At 46.0% G+C, this 18,062-nt stretch overlaps 1 protein-coding gene across 1 annotated transcript in view; it reads right to left on the bottom strand.

Annotated features, from left to right (window-relative positions):
• RASA2 (RAS p21 protein activator 2) overlaps window positions 1-12,765 on the bottom strand; it is a 619,199-nt gene extending 606,434 nt beyond the window's left edge. Inside the window, exon 1 of the mRNA XM_086943698.1 lies at window positions 12,575-12,765. Within this exon, the coding sequence (XP_086799824.1) occupies window positions 12,575-12,641 (67 nt within the window). The 5' untranslated portion in view covers window positions 12,642-12,765. The remainder of the gene's footprint in view (window positions 1-12,574) is intronic.
• Between the last annotated feature and the right edge of the window lie 5,297 nt (window positions 12,766-18,062).

Below are 18,062 nucleotides of genomic sequence, written 5' to 3'. Positions count from 1 at the left end.
AGTATTTTGGAGTGTTTAAGCACGAGACCTTGTAGGTGGTGCAAACCATCTTGTTAGTACTCTAAACTGGTACAGGAAGCCACTTACTGCAAGTAAAGATGGGGGGGAAAGATGAATCGAAAATAGTTTGTGCCAAAGCAAGCATTTAGAGTAGCAACATGTTTTTAGGGGAAGGCCAGTAAGGAGCAAAATACAATATTCTAAGAGTGAAATGGCCAAGGCTTGTACTAATTGCCAAGACCTTTCTCAGCGACGTTACGTGGCAAATATTCGTTCTGTATGTTATGTAGCCGTCACAGGGGCTCATTATATGAGTGCAGCCATTTTTGGTTTGGTAATAATGACAAGTAATATGACATGGGGCGGTATTTACTAGATTTGATATGAAAGCATCATTCCGAGTTTTTCTGCTCGGAATAAGGAATGACATACGCAGAACCTAACTTTTGTGCACTGATTTCTGCATGTTTTTCCTCTTTTTAAGCATATTTCCTCAGTCAGATTTCAACCTTTTCCTGTAAAAATGTGAATGGAGAAAAGTACTGTGTGTGGTTTCTGCTGTACACCGTGTACTCATAAATAGGTAGAAACTTCTATTTATGCCGAATTCATAACTTAGAATGAGCATGTTATTGGTATCCGATGCTCATGCTATACCTTCAACACGAGACTTGTAAAACAGAGTCAAAGATAAAGCTAAGGGATTTCAGAGCAGAAAAACACTAGGCAGATTCCCACGCGTTTTAGGGACTGTCTTGATAGTGCAGCTGTCTGCAAGACCCATTGTTGCCAAGTCTTTAAACTATACAGAGTGTGCTTTAGCACCGCCGGAAGGAGCATTTCTTTCATCCCTCCTGCTACTGACTGTTCAGTTCATCATTCTGTCTTCTTGGAAGTGCGCCCATTGGATTGCATGAGGTACTAATTTGCATCCGAAAAGCACACTGAGTCAGTAGACTGGTTATCACATTATTTTTTATCTTCTATATCCATTCTATACAGAATGTAATCCCTTTTGCTCCTTTTTTCCCCAGCATTGGCAAATCCAATAGTTCTGGCTATACACTGCTAAACCGCATTGGTGCATGTAACGCATTCAAACATCATTTAGCAAATGTCTGTATTTACATGATTTAGCAAATTATAGTCAGATGTTGACTTTGACTGCCCCCTTCATCAACAAGCTTTGGCAAACAGGAGCGTAGGAGAAATTGTATTTTGGGACTCTTTATCTTTAGGTTCATTTAGGACTCCCACGACTGACTCATACCTAGGCATGTGATCAAACACTGACAGTGGAACCATTCCTCATAGTCATTGGGGTCATCAGAAAATTGGTGGAAAAAGAACCTAGTGCTTAATCACTAATTTTCAGGAGTTAGACTACCCGAACACCTAAAAAAACCAACGTTTTTTCCCCTCATTATTAGTGTGAATTGGCTAGGAAATTGCGGCTCAAAACACGGTTACTTCCTTTGCCTTTCATATGGACCTACGAGTCAAAAACAAGCTTTGGCAATGCAGATAGGTCTGGCTTGTAAATGAAAGGTGACTCTTCAGTCACTGATGGCTTTAGGCATTCAAGAAGTGATGACATACTTTATCACACATACTTACACTCTTGCGTCAATAATCCACCCACTGATTCATTCTATCATTTGCCCACTTACACATCCACAATAAAAAACACACACACAAACAACATACGCAAGACAAACTACAAGAACCAAAGTAGAAAATAAGAAAACATACTCCTGCCTGAATATGTTGGCGTATGCTTGCAATGTATGCAATTAAACATAACAGCTGGTAGTTATCTTGAAATGGTATTGTACAAAGTGTATCAGTGTTATGAATTTTCAGCTCGGCAGACACATTCAGAACAAATATGTTGGCAATCTTGGAATGGTGTATCACAGATTCACTATGGATATACAATTCCACGATGATCGCCTGGTTTACAAGCAGAGGTCATGAAGGATGAAGTGCACTGCAAAGGAAATGAGAAGCAAGCATGTGGTGGTATGCGCAAAAAAAGGAACTAAAAGAGAGCAAACGAAATGAAATGGGATCTATAAAAGTGACACTGGAGACACTGACTCGCTAACTCTGGCACTAACCCTGGCATTAAAGCACCCTCATTTTCATATTGACATTAACTTATGTTCAGACAAATGTAGTCACTCACAAGGGAAGAAAGCCAATGGCTGAAGTGGGATGAACCAGTGTGCCCTGCTGTATGTTGTTAAGGATGGAACCCGAGCTCAAAGTGAACCTCATACAGACCTGTGCTATAAGAGGGTAGACAAGAAGCCTCTCTATGTTTATATCTATAGCGATCTACATCCATATATATTTCGAGTGTGTGAATACATATATTTTTTTCACTGAAAAAAACAAAGGTTAAAGTAATGTTATAGTTAGGTGAGAATTTCAGTGATAATGTAACGTTTTAAACTCCCAAATAAACACTGAAATTTACCAGGCTTTTTTTCCAGTCCAAAATGTTTATGTTGTCACTGAGAAATTCACCTAACTAGAACGTTACTTTAACCTTTTATATATGTAATCATCCAGTACATTTATCGTCATATGACCACCACAGACGTGTTTCAACCAAACTGGTCTTGCTTGCGGTATTCTGAGTCCATAGTCACTTTTCACCTTATATACACACTCAGTGTATCCATTATGGGATGAGTAGTCAAATAATTGTTTCTTTTTAACAAGTTGTATGTTTTGTGTGATTACTAAGGTTTTTTCAATTGCATTTTCTCACTATTAGGTCCCTGTAACCTCTGCTTTTTTTGTGATTTTTTACTGTGTTTTTATTTTATATTCTAACTGAAACCTGTAAACTTGTCACAGTCACTACAGATCAGATTGTGCTCCATTAGATCAAGGACGCATTCACCTCCATTAAGGAGGATTTTTTCCCCCCAACATGGAATACGTGAGGAAACACATTTGATTTGCCTTTGACAAGCCCAAGTTATGAACGTTTGTGCGTACTGAAGTGGAGCTTCAGCTGGCGCACCTGCTATGTTTATATTTGTAAGTGCTTCCAGCACCTGAACCTAAATTTTTCCCCAGAAGAGTAGCCAGTTTTGCCAAAAGCATCTACCCAACTGAAGCACTTCAATCTGGTTAATTAGCAAATGATACTTTGTTGGGTAAATGTTGCATGCATAGTCTGCATTAAAGCTGCATAAAGGGCCACAGGGTAAAGTTCCCAGTGACCTTGTGTGCATCTAATATCAGCAATGTAATTGTTCCTCGAGCATCTTCATCCAGAAATCTGTGATAGAGTGAATCCTCGTCAGGAGAAGTTGACGAGACTACGAAGAGGTGAATACCCACCAAACGGGAAGTTCCCCTTAACTAAATGAAGTAAGTGCTTTGTGGAGATATGCATGTATTATTTGCATCAATAACGTGTCACCAAAATTGGCTGTAAACGCGCTCTGGGGTCTTTTGTTAAGCTGTACAAAGTGGGAAAAGGCGAGAAGACCTTTTCATACTACTGAAGAAAATGGGGAGGGAAGCTGCGCACCCTCCCTCCCCCGGGCGATTTCGGCTCTTGGGAACCCATTCCCCAGGGCCTGGTGAAATTCAATAGGGGAGGGGGGCCAAGCAGCCCCTCTCTCTGGGCCGGCTTTAACACCGGGTGTTCCCTACCCCCAGGGCCCAGCCACATCTCCCTGGGTGCCCAGGCTCCACCCAGGACACCCAGTGACCTGCAGGAAATGCAGCTTCCTGCGTGCAAGAGCAATCCGTTCATCTCTTTCCCATCCCGCATTTCTGGGGCAGCGAAAGATATGAAAACTCTGCTTCCAGCTAATGGGAACACTGACAGCTTCCACTTGTTGGAAGCATAGTGTTTGCTTTTGCCTGAATGAGCGGTCATAGCTTATGCCATATAAAGGCAAACCGCTATCTCCCGAGGGTGGGCACCTTGGGAGTTAGCAGGAGCTGGCCCTGCTCCAGGGACAGAGAATCACACTGTTTTTGGCATATTATAATTATATTAGTAACAAGCACTTCGCATTTGACAATTAAGACTATAGGTCAGTGCATTTTGTCACGTGGAAATGATCTATTTTTTTTTTAATGAAGTCAAGCAAGGTATTTTATACATGTTTTGCATTGAAGGGGTGGTATGGACAGAGATCTGCAACACTACATTTAGATTTATTAATCATATTGGAAATAAGCACATAGCGCTTTATAATAACGGACCAGCGCATTTGCTGCCATGTCAATGTATCAATGTGTTATTATTGTGTTACTTGAGGATGAAATACACCTAAACGGGTATTTAATTATTTCAGTAAGGATACACATAGGACAATATTTTATGCGAGTCAGCCAGCTTAGTAGTCAAGATCACTCAGCCTTTCATCCTTTGGGGAGAGTGGGGGGGGGGCGATAAAATGAGTACCATTGAGTTGAGTAACAATAAAACATCTGTTATTCAGTGACAAGATGCCCTTCAGTGAACATGTGCTTTACAAATACACGTTATGTCCATATTATGTTACTAGCGGTTCTTATTTTATGTGACTAGGCTTGATTGGTGTAAATTACAGGCCATTAAACCATGGGTTTTTACACATAATCCAGCTCTTATTTTTCTGCAGTAGGCTCTCATTCACATATGTAGTCTGTCAACTTTTACCAAGTTTAACAATTTGTCACGCTTCGAATGTCTCTCTTCAGTGAGTGCAGCCCGCAGAGGGGTAGCTATATTTATAACTAAAGTTCTGTAAGCACAGATGCATTGCTACCAAATTAATGTAGAAGGTCTAATGGCCTGGATATATTGTACAATTGGTTTAGAATTAAGGACCATAGTAAGCGTACACGGCCCTATAAAAGATAACCCGACCCGTTAACAGATCTTTTTTCCAATTACTCTTGTCACAACATGGCAAAATAATTATTGTGCAGATTTTAATTTTCTGCAGTATCCAACCCCAGATTCTGCATCACCCAATCGAAGGCAGAATAAAACTAAAAACTCATGATACGTTTATTCATGTTGCAAAAAGAATCTCATCTTGAAAATCTTAACATACCAGGATGAACACACACCAGATGGTGCTTAGATGTCTATGGCTTGGAGTCCGAATGGTCTGCCTGCTGAGTCCGAAGTACGTTGCTCCGCCACACTTCTTCCACCGCATTCCCATAGGCTGCTATTTACTGAACTACAGTTCAGACTGGGTGGCTGTTTATTAGATAAGATTTACAAGCTCTGATTCTATTTGTAGCTTGTATCTAAGCATCATGCAGTTTCTTCCTTATGTTGCTCAAACTGTGCCTCGTAGAATTGCTTCCTTGCTGCTTGTAGAACCTTGCTTCATTGGGTCTTGTTGCGTTAGATGTCTCGAACTTCACATGACCCTTAGTGATTCCTAAATATGAGAAGCATTATCTAAGATGTTTATTTACTTTTGGTCCTGATGAAGATGAGCGGATAATTGGAGGATGTCCACCGAAATTATTTTTTTTTGTCCACGGTGGCTTGGCAGAAGGAATGCTTAAGACACCTTCTCCAGTTTGTTGAAGACCCTCTTTTTGCTACTAGGCTTGGTTTTTAATGAATGGACTATTTGGGTGATATTGTTTGTGGTTTTCTTATTGATTATTTCATCAATATGTTCATTGTAATGATATGTTTTGATTATCAATTAAAGATAATCTGTTTTTCAATGTATCTTCTGAATTTATCAAATTATAACTTCTGGATTTTAATACAAAAGTCTAAGCAACGTTTTGTACAGCCTAAAAACGCTCCCACTTCGGCCACATACAGTTCTCACTGTTTTATTGTATACATTTTGACCAGGCATTCTGAAATAATTCGAATTAATTTAGATGTCCTTTTTTGTTATATTAATGATCCGGCAATGAGCACAGAAACATGTATTAATTTACAAACCTCACCTGATATTCCCAATGAGGATAAATACACAAGTAAAACCATGTTGGGATCTTGTGGGAATTTAATATTCTATTTGTTTTCACAGTACTCAATTTTTTTAACACTCTTCACATGGAATTTTACTGGGTGTGTGTGTCTCTGTGTGTGTGTGTGTGTGTGTGTCTCCTCCGGCTTAGGCCAGTCTACAATATCATTGAAGTGAAACTTCCCTTCCACCTGGAAAAGAACAGAGCGTCACACCAACTCCTTAGACTTCAGTTTGTTTATTCAAAACACTATGAATTTCGGCTACTGCTGTTGCCTTTGTCAAGTAGGCGAACAAGCTCCCATTGCGAACACATAAAGGGCAAGGTTCATTAACAAAGAAGTTGTCATTTCAATTTAATTTTTAAACAATATCTATATTATATTTACTTCTTTCTTTTAACTTTTTGACTTTTTAACTTTCACCAAAAAGATGATTTAATGGAATGCCTACTTTGCACAATTATAGTTATGCAGCATACATATAGAAGACATAATATTGGTCGTATTTAGATAGCTTTGTTACCCGGCCCATTTAATTCATCATGCCACAATGAGTCCAGTTACCCAGTGGCCAGAAATTTTCATCTGAAGCACAAAGGGGAAAATACTCTTTTGAAATATTCTGGCATAGAAAGAGTTGAACAAAACTTAAGGGGAGCAGATCACAAGAAACAACTGCAACTCATTTGATGTTGCTACATTATTGAACTCATTACAAAAGTCCCATACGGTCACAACAGCGACGAGGAGTTAGCAGTACACATTGGTATCTGAGACTCCCTACATGTTCAAGAAAGTGCAACACAAGCTCTCTTTTTCAGTGAAACCACACATCTGCCCAACTAGATGCTGTACAGTTATCAAAAAGCGGGTGAAGCCAAAGTCTATCTCTCAGTAGTACTCTAAATGCTTGTTTTCTGTTGATCACACAAGATATTGTGACAGCTGCGCTGTCAAACTACACCTAATAAAGTGAAGAGCTTAGGGGGTTACTTTTTTTTTAAGCCCACTGTTGAATCATTCTTTTCCGACCTCTACTCAAGACTGAATGCATTAACATAAGTTACACAAATAACTGTCCTAAGACAGAGTACCCATGTCAAGGAGAGTCGCTGGATCCACTTATACAATGCTTTATTAGCAGGGACCTTGAAGTTCAATGTCAGCATGCTTTAAGTGGTGCAGAACTTCACAGCCACAGTAGTTTGATCTCTTCCAAGGTATGTGAATGCTTTCTCTTGTTTACAGAAAATTGTCTGGCTTCCAGTTGCTACCATCTATTCTTAAGACTGAGCCAGGGTTGCTGCAATAGATTATCCATGTAGGATGTCCACCTGACGCGAGGTCACTATGGACACTTTTCAATCCTGGATTTTGCGTGATTGTCTAATGGAATCTGGGTGTTGTAGTCTTACTTAGAATCCACTGAGCTAATTAGACTAGCATCAAAAACGAATAATTTGTAGATGAAAAGTTCAGGACTGGAGACAGTGTCCAGAATAACCTAGAGTGAGATGGTCAGTCTATAATCATGTGATAGTCTGAAAATGAAAAATGTAGGGTTAAACAGCTTCCAAAGTCAAATGACTTGTAGCATAATAACTGCATGGAAAAATGGGAAGCATACCATGGTCGACTTTTGAGAACATGTTTAGAATGCCAAAACCTTCACCAGGGGGTCAGGGACACAGACAACACCGTAGAGGCAGCAGAGGCACAGAAAATGGGTTGGTACAACTTAGAAGACATACACTACAAGGGCAGTGACACAAGACTTAAACTAGCAACATTAAGACAGACACTCTGCACATCACGACCACAGATATGGAATAGACAGTGACAAGAGAGATTACAGTGACAATAGGACAAGAGCACAAAGTTCAGCAAATATTTTGTCAGTAACAAAGACATGGTGCCGACGATGCAGGCTGAAAAACAAAAACAGCAAATCAACATATTTGGTGTTATATAAACACAAATGCAAAGTCTATTCCTTTAACACAAAGGCATAGAGCTATGGTTCTTAATCTTGGGTCTGAAACACCAATTAAAGGGATCCTTGACAGTTGAGAAATTAAATATTAGAAACGTTTTAAAATTGAAAAATGTACGACTCTGTACAAATGTGAAGGAACATGAATTTGGAGGCTAAAATTTAAGTTGGTATCCTTAGCTTCATTAGAGGGTGCAGCACAAGTAAAGCAAGCAAAATCCTGCTTGTATGGGTGATCTCAACTGAAGCATTGGTATGCGTCATCAAAAAGGACAACATGCATTATGAGCAAAAAAACAAAGTGATATGTGGCAGGTATTGTCCCAAAACTGGGTGATGATAACTGGAGAAAAACTTGGCAAGACCATGACATTGCATGTTTACAGGAGACATGGTGCACGGAGTCAATCTTCGTAAATGGATATCAATCCTTTCAAACACTGGCTAGACCTTCCTTTTCAGGGAGGGCTAAGGGGGGTGTCTTTATTCCAAATAATCTACCAGTAAAAGTAAAAAAAGTTTGTTTCACCAAACTCACACTTCCATTTGCTGACATTCGAGTTAATAAAGGAAGGCACTTGGCTCCCAATTCATTTTCATAATAATGAGTTTGGGCCACATATGCATTCTGTGGTAGGTGAGCTAAATAAGGCAATAAGTGATTTCAAGAATGAGGCAGTCAACATTATTTGGCTGGGTGATTTTAACATACACCCATGTAAATATAATTAAGTCCCTGTCTGTGGCTTTGAGGACTTTAGAGGGGGGGAGGGGGGGGGGGGGGGGGGTGACGACAATATACCACTTCACCCATAGTGAATATGGACACTTCCTAAATAGGATTCTATTTTCCTTTAATATGTTAATAATTAATGGCCCAAACCTACCAATAGGAAATCCAGGCCGATCTTTCCAGCGAATTGGGTACGAGTCAACGATTGATTCTATAGTAGTTACTAATCCCCTCAGCATAAGGGCCACTCTGTTAGAAAATCAATTCACGATTTTTAGTGGCCATGCCATTCTATCTTTACAGTTAAGTGTATCCACAATCGACCGACATCCCATCAGAAAGTTGGAACACCAATCGTGGCAAGAAAAGATGGCTTTCAACTTAAGTGGGCTCACATTGATAAAATTAAGATGGTCCCAGAAATTGTTTCAACCATTCAGGGTAATATATCTATATGCCTGAAACCCGACGTTGACCCAGGGGTAGTGGTGCCCTCTTTTTGTGTTCTCTTAGAAAAGGTCAAATTGGCTCTCACACGCATCAAATTGTTAAATACTGGGAAAGGCAAGGGCTGGTTTGACTACCCGTGTACTAAAGCGAGGAAGGCTTTAATGTCTGCCCTGAAAATCAAATCTAGAACGATCTACATGGCATTTATGGACCAGTCGGCAGCATTTGACTGTGGTTCATGGCAAGCTATGGAACATAATGGAGGAGATAGGGGTTGATTTAGCCATAATTAATTTCATTAGACATTTATATTCAAACGCTGCGTCATCGGTTCGTTACACCAAAAATGGGGACTGTACCCGCCTATTCAAAATCGGTAGAGGGGTTGCGTCCTTGCCACATTCCTCTTCTCTATTTATACACACGGATTGGAGGATGCCCTCTTGATGACCACACGGGACGTTCCGGTTTTCGATTCACACCTGCTACCCATATTGGCCTATGCGGTGTTGATCGCAAGAACAGGGATAGCTCTCCAACGCCTGGTAACTGCGTATGCATCCTTTATGGATTCAATAATTCAATAGATCTGAAAATTAATCAGACTAAGTCCTTTGCAATTATATCTGGGGATAGAAAAAGACGAAACCCCGTACCTCCATGCGGACCCCGGAAGGATTGAGGTGGTTAATACCTTCCCTTACCTGGGAGTTCTCTTTGACAAAAATCTACTGTGGTCAAATTTGGTTGAAGGAAGGATGCTGGGAATGGAGAGAAGCCTTTCGGCCTTAAAATCCTTTTCCCAAAAACTGGGCGCCAGACCATTACGTCTGATAAAGAACATCTATCAGGCTAAGACAAAAGCCGCAGCAACGTATGGGGCGGGTGTTTGGGGCATGGTATCCATAGACTCACTCCAAATGATTGAAAACAACTTTTTAAAGTCTCTAGTGGGCCTGCCTCCCTCTTCCTCCAACTATATTTTACATATAGAACTGGATTTGGCCTATATCTCAGACTCAATTCGGCTAGCCCCGATCCTGTGGCACTCAATCTGACAGAGGGACACGGTGACCCTGACACAGAGTATAATAAGAAACTTGCTAAAATTGGAAAACCACAGAAGGGTCAGGTGGCTTAACTACGTTGAGTCAGTGTTGAATGATACTGGGCTCCCTGACTTATTCAGGGATCCACTAGCTTGCAGAAAGGTCTCAAAACAAAAGGTAATGAACATGTTTTTATTGATTGCAGAATGCAACTGGATGGAAACAAATCGGGACAAACAGGCAGTTCGTATCTATCGCCTGAGCCCGCCTTTGATAGAGGGACGGCACTTCTACTTAGCAAACGTCGCTAGTGCATAACACACATTCATATTATTAAGATTTTGCATGAACATGATACCATTGATGTTAGGCTACCCAGAAAAAACATATAACCATTCAGATTTGCTTGTGTGATAACCTCTCCATACAAACTGAGCTACACTTAGTTTTGCGGGCTCTAAGAGAAAGGAAGGAATGACTACCTTGTCCCGATTTTAAATAACAAAAATTTAAAAACAATGTCGGGTGGCACATTATTTTTTCAAATCGTTGTCTGACCCTCTGGTTTGCTTTTTGGTTGCCAAGTTTTTATGGGCATGCATGAAAAAGAGGAAGTAGGGTTGTAAATAGTACTGGGTTTATTATGCGGTAAATTTGCACAATACACTTTGGGTCTATTAAAACAGGAGTTTTTTTATTATATGTGAAAGGAAACTGCTGCTATTAACTCGTGTGAAAGATGAATTGGCATTTTATATTGTTTTATTCTTTTATTTGTGCTTTTATGATCTTACCTATTGGATCGAATAAAGAAAGAATTGATTGATATGCTAGTCTAGCATATTAGCTTTGCCTTTTAGAAATAAAAACAGATTTTGAAAAGTTCCAACCTTCCCATTAAAACTGATTTTTATATATTTTTGGTGTGCTTATTAAATCACATTTTTAATAATTTAGCATTTTTTTATATTTATTTCTGTATTTTGCACACAGTTTAGAGGTTCAAAGCATAGAAATTGCTTAGGTTGAGGTCCCTGGTTTTCAGTAGTGACTCAGTAAGGACCCACATTAGTCAAAAGGTTAAGAAATGAGCACTAAGAATGAGACTGAAACAAATAGACAAAGTCTGTGACACTAAGACTGGCAGGGAGGATCGGCAGTGCAGAAGTGGTCCAGCCACAGAAATACAGCCAAATGTTGTGGGTAGCTCTAGAAATGTGCTACTGAGTGAGAGACACAAGGATTCAACTAATGCCCCACACACAGTAAGAATGGTGATGGACAAAGTGTCAAAGAGAGAGCACCCGATGAGGAAAGAGAATGACCACGGAAGCAAGAATGGAGGCAGGTGAGCATTGAAATTAAGACAACATGAACAAATGGAACACGATTGTACCAAAGACACAAGAGCAGCAAATATTATTGGTGTGCGAGAATGCAAGGCTTCGATCAAGTTCCTATAGTGATTAACAATCAACTAAAACCTCCCCATATTCAGAACAGCAATAAGACTCGAATGCCCTGAAATCTGAACAGACACTTGTTTGTAAAGCCTGCCTGTGAAAGTAAACCTCAAACTCCTTTTGTATGAGTGGGTGTACTGCTTACTTATAAAATAGTCCCTCATAACTTGAAATGAAAGTACTCCATGATGGAGGTGGACCAGTACACCAAACATCTAATAGAATGAGGCGACACTGCCATCCTCGCGTGCACACAGCTTGTATACTTTATCAAATTAGTACCAATATGTATACGTCAGTTGTGCTCTCAGGGCAGATCAATTAAGAGGGGGCAGTGAGTGAATACGACATGATGCAGCTGACTGGAAAGAACGCGGACTGGTAAACTGAACAAGCCCTCTAATACGAGAACGTATTAAATGTATAATTCCACAAATGTGGCACGAGAACATCAACTGTAAGCCAAAAGTTAACAGCATTGGTAAAACGGTCACATTGAACGCAAAAGAGACTAATAATAAAAAAAATGAACTAACACCACGATACTGGCGCGCCTTTGAAAGGTGGATAGTCGTAAAGGGGCAGTGCTAAAGTAAGGAATTGTTAGGAGTTGCATGTGAGGGCGCGAGCTGTGCCAGGCGCTGACAGGAAGTGCCCCCACCTTCTCCCAGTGCCTGGCTGCACCTCTGCCCGGTCCCTCCACCGAAGCACCCACCGGTGGTCGGAGGGCCGCGTTACACTCCTTTGGGGGAGGAAAGAGTGAGCAAATATTGGCGGCACATGGGGGCGCTGACACGGGGCACATTGTTCCCCCGCTGGCCCGTCACTTCCCCATTTGCGCTGGGACTACTACAATGCCTCCATCCCGCACCTCAGCCGAAGATACCCCTCTCCCATCCCGGGCACACTCACATATCTTGCCCCTGAGGCTCTGCAAAATGCGGGGGGTCTCCCAGCTGCCCCCGTCTTCCTCCGCCATGACCAGACTTCAGATTCTAGCTTGCCGACACACACCAACTTCAGGCCATTGGAAACCCAGCCGCGCGCCACCCCGCCCCATGCCTGGCGTCACCGCCCTCCTGCACCGTGCCCGTGCACCAGGTTCCGCCCCCAGCGCCCGACCACGCCCCCCAGGCGCGTCACCGCGCTGCCATAGGTGGGAAAGGGCAGGGCATTCAGTGACAAAATATCCCTGACCTGCGCTGTGTTTATACCTAACACTTCCGCCTGACCTGTTTGTGGTGGCTTAGGTTAGTGCAAGCACAGCTGGATGGGACAGTTTAATGCTAGCCTGCCTGTATGTCTTGTCCTTGGTAGCCGCAGAATAACTCAGGCAGGAGCAGCAGAGGTTAGAGCCTCGTGAGCCCAGTTTATCTGCAAGAATGATGACTTAACTTGGATAGTTGGTTCTAATTGCATGATAGACCATAATCATTATGTTTTTACTGGCAACCCATTTCACTACAAGCGGCCCACTTTCAAACTTTGTGGACGGTTAGTGCTATATAAAGTTGCAGTGTTCAGCGCAGCTCCGTAAATTGGCTGTCTGTTTTTGCAAAGCAGCGTTATTGTACTATAAGGCCATAATTGCCCCAGCACACTTTCTATTTCACATAATAACATTGGGTAATACAGGAAGCCAAAAAATGCAGCATTACTATTAAAATAGAACAAGCATTGGAAATGCAATAGGGCTCGCATTAGGAAAGTTTGAGCTATTGGTCTTATAAATGAATTTTTTTTATTTATGTTTTTTTTTAAATAGCTAAATTAATAGCTTTGTCATTTACAATGCCAATAGTTATAACTTTCGCAAATGTGACACCTATAGCATTTGTAATGCAACATGTTTTGTATTTACGTGACTTAGATGTATTGATATTACAAATAACAATGGCTTTTAATTTTTAAAAATAATTAATACTTAAATAATTTATTTAATTTGTAATGGCAATAGCTTAAACTTTTGTAAATAACTTTTGTGAAGATTATGTTCAGTGTTTTTTATTGTGACGAAAATTCAAGAACAGAAGTGAAATATTAACATCTTTTTGTGATTTGTAATAAAGCGTGAAAGCTTGAAAACAGCTTGAAACATTGAAAGAACATATTTTAACCAGTGATGCTGTGGTTGCGCTGAGTGATGCTGTGGTTGCGCTGAGTGATGCTGTGGTTGCGCTGTGTGATGCTGTGGTTTCGCTGAGTAGTGTGTGCATCGGTGGAGCTTAGCGGGTGCATCAGTGGAGCTGTTTGGGGGGTGCATTGGTGGAGCTTAGTTGGAGCATCGGCGGAGCTGTGTGGTGGGTGCATCGGTGGAGCTGTGGTGGGTGCCTCGGCGGAGCTGTGGTGGGTGCCTCGGCGGAGCTGTGTGGTGGGTGCATCCGCGGAGCTGTGTGGTGGGTGCATCGGCGGAGCTGTGTGGTGGGTGCATCGGCTGAGCTGTGTGGTGGGTGCATCGGCGGAGCTGTGTGGTGGGTGCATCGGCGGAGCTGTGTGGTGGGTGCATCGGTGGAACTGTGTGGTGGGTGCATCGGTGGAGCTGTGTGCTGGGTGCCTCGGTGGAGCTGTGTGCCTCGGTGGAGCTGTGTGGTGGGTGCCTCGGTGGAGCTGTGTGGTGGGTGCATCGGTGGAGCTGGGTGGTGGGTGCATTGGTGGAGCTGTGTCGGTGGAGCTGTGTGGTGGCTGCATCGGTGGAGCTGTGTGGTGGGTGCATTGGTGGAGCTGTGTGGTGGGTGCATCGGTGGAGCTGGGTGGTGGGTGCATCGGTGGAGCTGTGTCGGTGGAGCTGTGTGGTGGCTGCATCGGTGGAGCTGTGTGGTGGGTGCATCGGTGGAGCTGGGTGGTGGGTGCATCGGTGAAGCTGTGTGTTGGGTGCATCGGTGGAGCTGTGTGGTGGGTGCATCTGTGGAGCTGTGTGGTGGGGGCATCTGTGGAGCTCTGTGGTGGGGGCATCTGTGGAGCTCTGTGGTGGGTGCATCGGTGGAGCTGTGTTGGTGGAGCTGTATGGTGGTTGCATCAGTGGAGCTGTGTGGTGGGTGCATCGGTGGAGCTGTGTGGTGGGTGCCTCGGCAGAGCTGTGTGGTGGGTGCCTCGGCGGAGCTGTGTGGTGGGTGCATCAGCGGAGCTGTGTGGTGGGTGCATCGGCGGAGCTGTGTGGTGGGTGCATCGGTGGAGCTGTGTGGTGGGTGCATCGGTGGAGCTGTGTGGTGGGTGCATCTGTGGAGCTGTGTGGTGGGTGCCTCGGTGGAGCTGTGTGGTGGGTGCCTCGGTGGAGCTGTGTGGTGGGTGCCTCGGTGTAGCTGTGTGCTGGGTGCATCGGTGGAGCTGTGTGGTGGGTGCCTTGGTGGAGCTGTATGGTGGGTGCCTCGGTGGAGCTGTGTGGAGGGTGCATCGGTGGAGCTGTGTGGTGGGTGCATCGGTGGAGTTGTGTCGGTGGAGCTGTGTGGGTGGAGCTGTGTGGTGGGTGCATCGGTGGAGCTGTGTGGTGGGTGCATCGGTGGAGCTGTGTGGTGGGTGCATCGGTGGAGCTGTGTGGTGGGTGCATCGGTGGAGCTGTGTGGTGAGTGCATTGGTGGAGCTGTGTGGTGGGGGCATCTGTGGAGCTCTGTGGTGGGGGCATCGGTGGAGCTGTGTCGGTGGAGCTGTATGGTGGTTGCATCAGTGGAGCTGTGTGGTGGGTGCATCGGTGGAGCTGTGTGGTGGTTGGATCAGTGGAGCTGTGTGGTGGGTGCATCATTGGAGCTGTGTCAGTGGAGCCGTGTGATGGGTGCCTCGGTGGAGCTGTGTGATGGGTGCCTCGGTGGAGCTGTGTGATGGGTGCCTCGGTGGAGCTGTGTGGTGGGTGCCTCGGTGGAGCTGTGTGGTGGGTGCCTCGGTGGAGCTGTGTGGTGGGTGCCTCGGTGGAGCTGTGTGGTAGTTGCATCAGGGGAGCTGTGTGGTGGGTGCATCGGTGGAGCTGTGTCGGTGGAGCTGTGTGGTGGTTGCATCAGTGGAGCTGTGTCGGTGGAGCTGTGTGGTGGGTGCATCGGTGGAGCTGGGTGGTGGGTGCATCAGTGGAGTTGTGTGGTGGGTACATCGGTGGAGCTGTGTGGTGGGTGCATCGGTGGAGCTGGGTGGTGGGTGCATCTGTGGAGCTGTGTGGTGGGTGCATCTGTGGAGCTGTGTGGTGGGTGCATCTGTGGAGCTGTGTGGTGGGTGCATCTGTGGAGCTGTGTGGTGGGTGCATCTGTGGAGCTGTGTGGTGGGTGCATCTGTGGAGCTGTGTGGTGGGTGCCTCGGTGGAGCTGTGTGGTGGGTGCCTCAGTGGAGCTGTGTGGTGGGTGCTTCAGTGGAGCTGTGTGGTGGGTGCCTCGGTGGAGCTGTGTGGTAGGTGCCTCGGTGGAGCTGTGTGGTGGGTGCATAGGTGGAGCTGTGTGGTGGGTGCCTCGGTGGAGCTGTGTGGTAGGTGCCTCGGTGGAGCTGTGTGGTGGGTGCCTCGGTGGAGCTGTGTGGTGGGTGCATCGGTGGAGCTGTGTGGTGGGGGCATCTGTGAAGCTCTGTGGTGAGTGCATCGGTGGAGCTGTGTGGTGGTTGCATCAGTGGAGCTGTGTGGTGGGTGCATTTGTTGAGCTGTGTGGTGGGTGCCTCGGTGGAGCTGTGTGGTGGGTGCATAGGTGGAGCATGTGTGGTGGGTGCATTGGTGGAGCTGTGTGGTGGGTGCATCGGTGGAGCTGTGTGGTGGGTGCATCGGTGCAGCTGTGTGGTAGGTGCCTCGGTGGAGCTGTGTGGTAGGTGCCTCGGTGGAGCTGTGTGGTGGGTGCCTCGGTGGAGCTGTGTCTTGGGTGCATCAGTTGAGCTGTGTGGTGGGGGTATTCTGTGGAGCTCTGTGGTGGGTGCATCGGTGGAGCTGTGTCGGTGGAGCTGTGTGGTGGTTGCATCAGTGGAGCTGTGTGGTGGTTGCATCAGTGGAGCTGTGTGGTGGTTGCATCAGTGGAGCTGTGTGGTGGTTGCATCAGTGGAGCTGTGTGGTGGGTGCATCAGTGGAGCTGTGTGGTGGGTGCATCAGTGGAGCTGTGTCAGTGGAGCTGTGTGGTGGGTGCATCAGTGGAGCTGTGTCGGTAGAGCTGTGTGGTGGGTGCATCGGTGGAGCTGGGTGGTGGGTGCATCAGTGGAGCTGTGTGGTGGGTGGAGCTGGGTGGTGGGTGCATCTGTGGAGCTGCGTGGTGGGTGCATCTGTGGAGCTGCGTGGTGGGTGCATCTGTGGAGCTGCGTGGTGGGTGCATCGGTGGAGCTGGGTGGTGGGTGCATCTGTGGAGCTGGGTGCATCTGTGGAGCTGTGTGGTGGGTGCATCTGTGGAGCTGTGTGGTGGGTGCCTCGGTGGAGCTGTGTGGTGGGTGCCTCGGTGGAGCTGTGTGGTGGGTGCATCGGTGGAGCTGTGTGGTGGATGCATCTGTGGAGCTGTGTGGTGGGTGCATCTGTGGAGCTGTGTGGTGGGTGCATCTGTGGAGCTGTGTGGTGGGTGCCTCGGTGGAGCTGTGTGGTGGGTGCTTCGGTGGAGCTGTGTGGCGGGTGCATCGGTGGAGCTGTGTGGTGGGTGGCTCTGTGGAGCTGTGTGGTGGGTGCCTCGGTGGAGCTGTGTGGTGGGTGCATCGGTGGAGCTGTGTGGTGGGTGCCTCGGTGGAGCTGTGTGGTGGGTGCCTCGGTGGAGCTGTGTGGTGGGTGCCTTGGTGGAGCTGTGTGGTGGGTGCCTCGGTGGAGCTGTGTGGTGGGTGCCTCGGTGGAGCTGTGTGGTGGGTGCCTCGGTGGAGCTGTGTGGTGGGTGCATCGGTGGAACTGTGTGGTGGGTGCATCGGTGGAACTGTGTGGTGGGTGCATCGGTGGAGCTGTGTAGGTGGAGCTGTGTGGTGGGTGCCTTGGTAGAGCTGTATGGTGGGTGCCTTGGTGGAGCTGTGTGGTGGGTGCATCGGTGGAGCTGTGTGGTGGGTGCCTCTGTGGAGCTGTGTGGTGGGTGCATTGGTGGAGCTGTGTGTTGGGTGCATCGGTGGAGCTGTGTGGTGGGTGCCTCGGTGGAGCTGTGTGGTGGGTGCATCGGTGGAGCTGTGTGGTTGGTGCCTCGGTGGAGCTGTGTGGTGGGTGCATCGGTGGAGCTGTGTGGTGGGTGCATCGGTGGAGCTGTGTGGTGGGTGCCTCGATGGAGCTGTGTGGTGGGTGGCTCTGTGGAGCTGTGTGGTGGGTGGCTCTGTGGCGCTGTGTGGTGGGTGGCTCTGTGGAGCTGTGTGGTGGGTGCCTCGGTGGAGCTGTGTGGTGGGTGCATAGGTGGAGCTGTGTGGTGGGTGCATCGGTGGAGCTGTGTGGTGGGTCCCTCGGTGGAGCTGTGTCTTGGGTGCATCAGTGGAGCTGTGTGGTGGGGTCATCTGTGGA

The sequence above is a fragment of the Lissotriton vulgaris genome, chromosome 11 (assembly GCF_964263255.1).
Source record: "Lissotriton vulgaris chromosome 11, aLisVul1.2, whole genome shotgun sequence".
In the NCBI taxonomy this organism is placed as follows: Eukaryota; Metazoa; Chordata; class Amphibia; order Caudata; family Salamandridae; genus Lissotriton; species Lissotriton vulgaris.
This window is presented reverse-complemented; position numbering and strand designations above follow the sequence as displayed.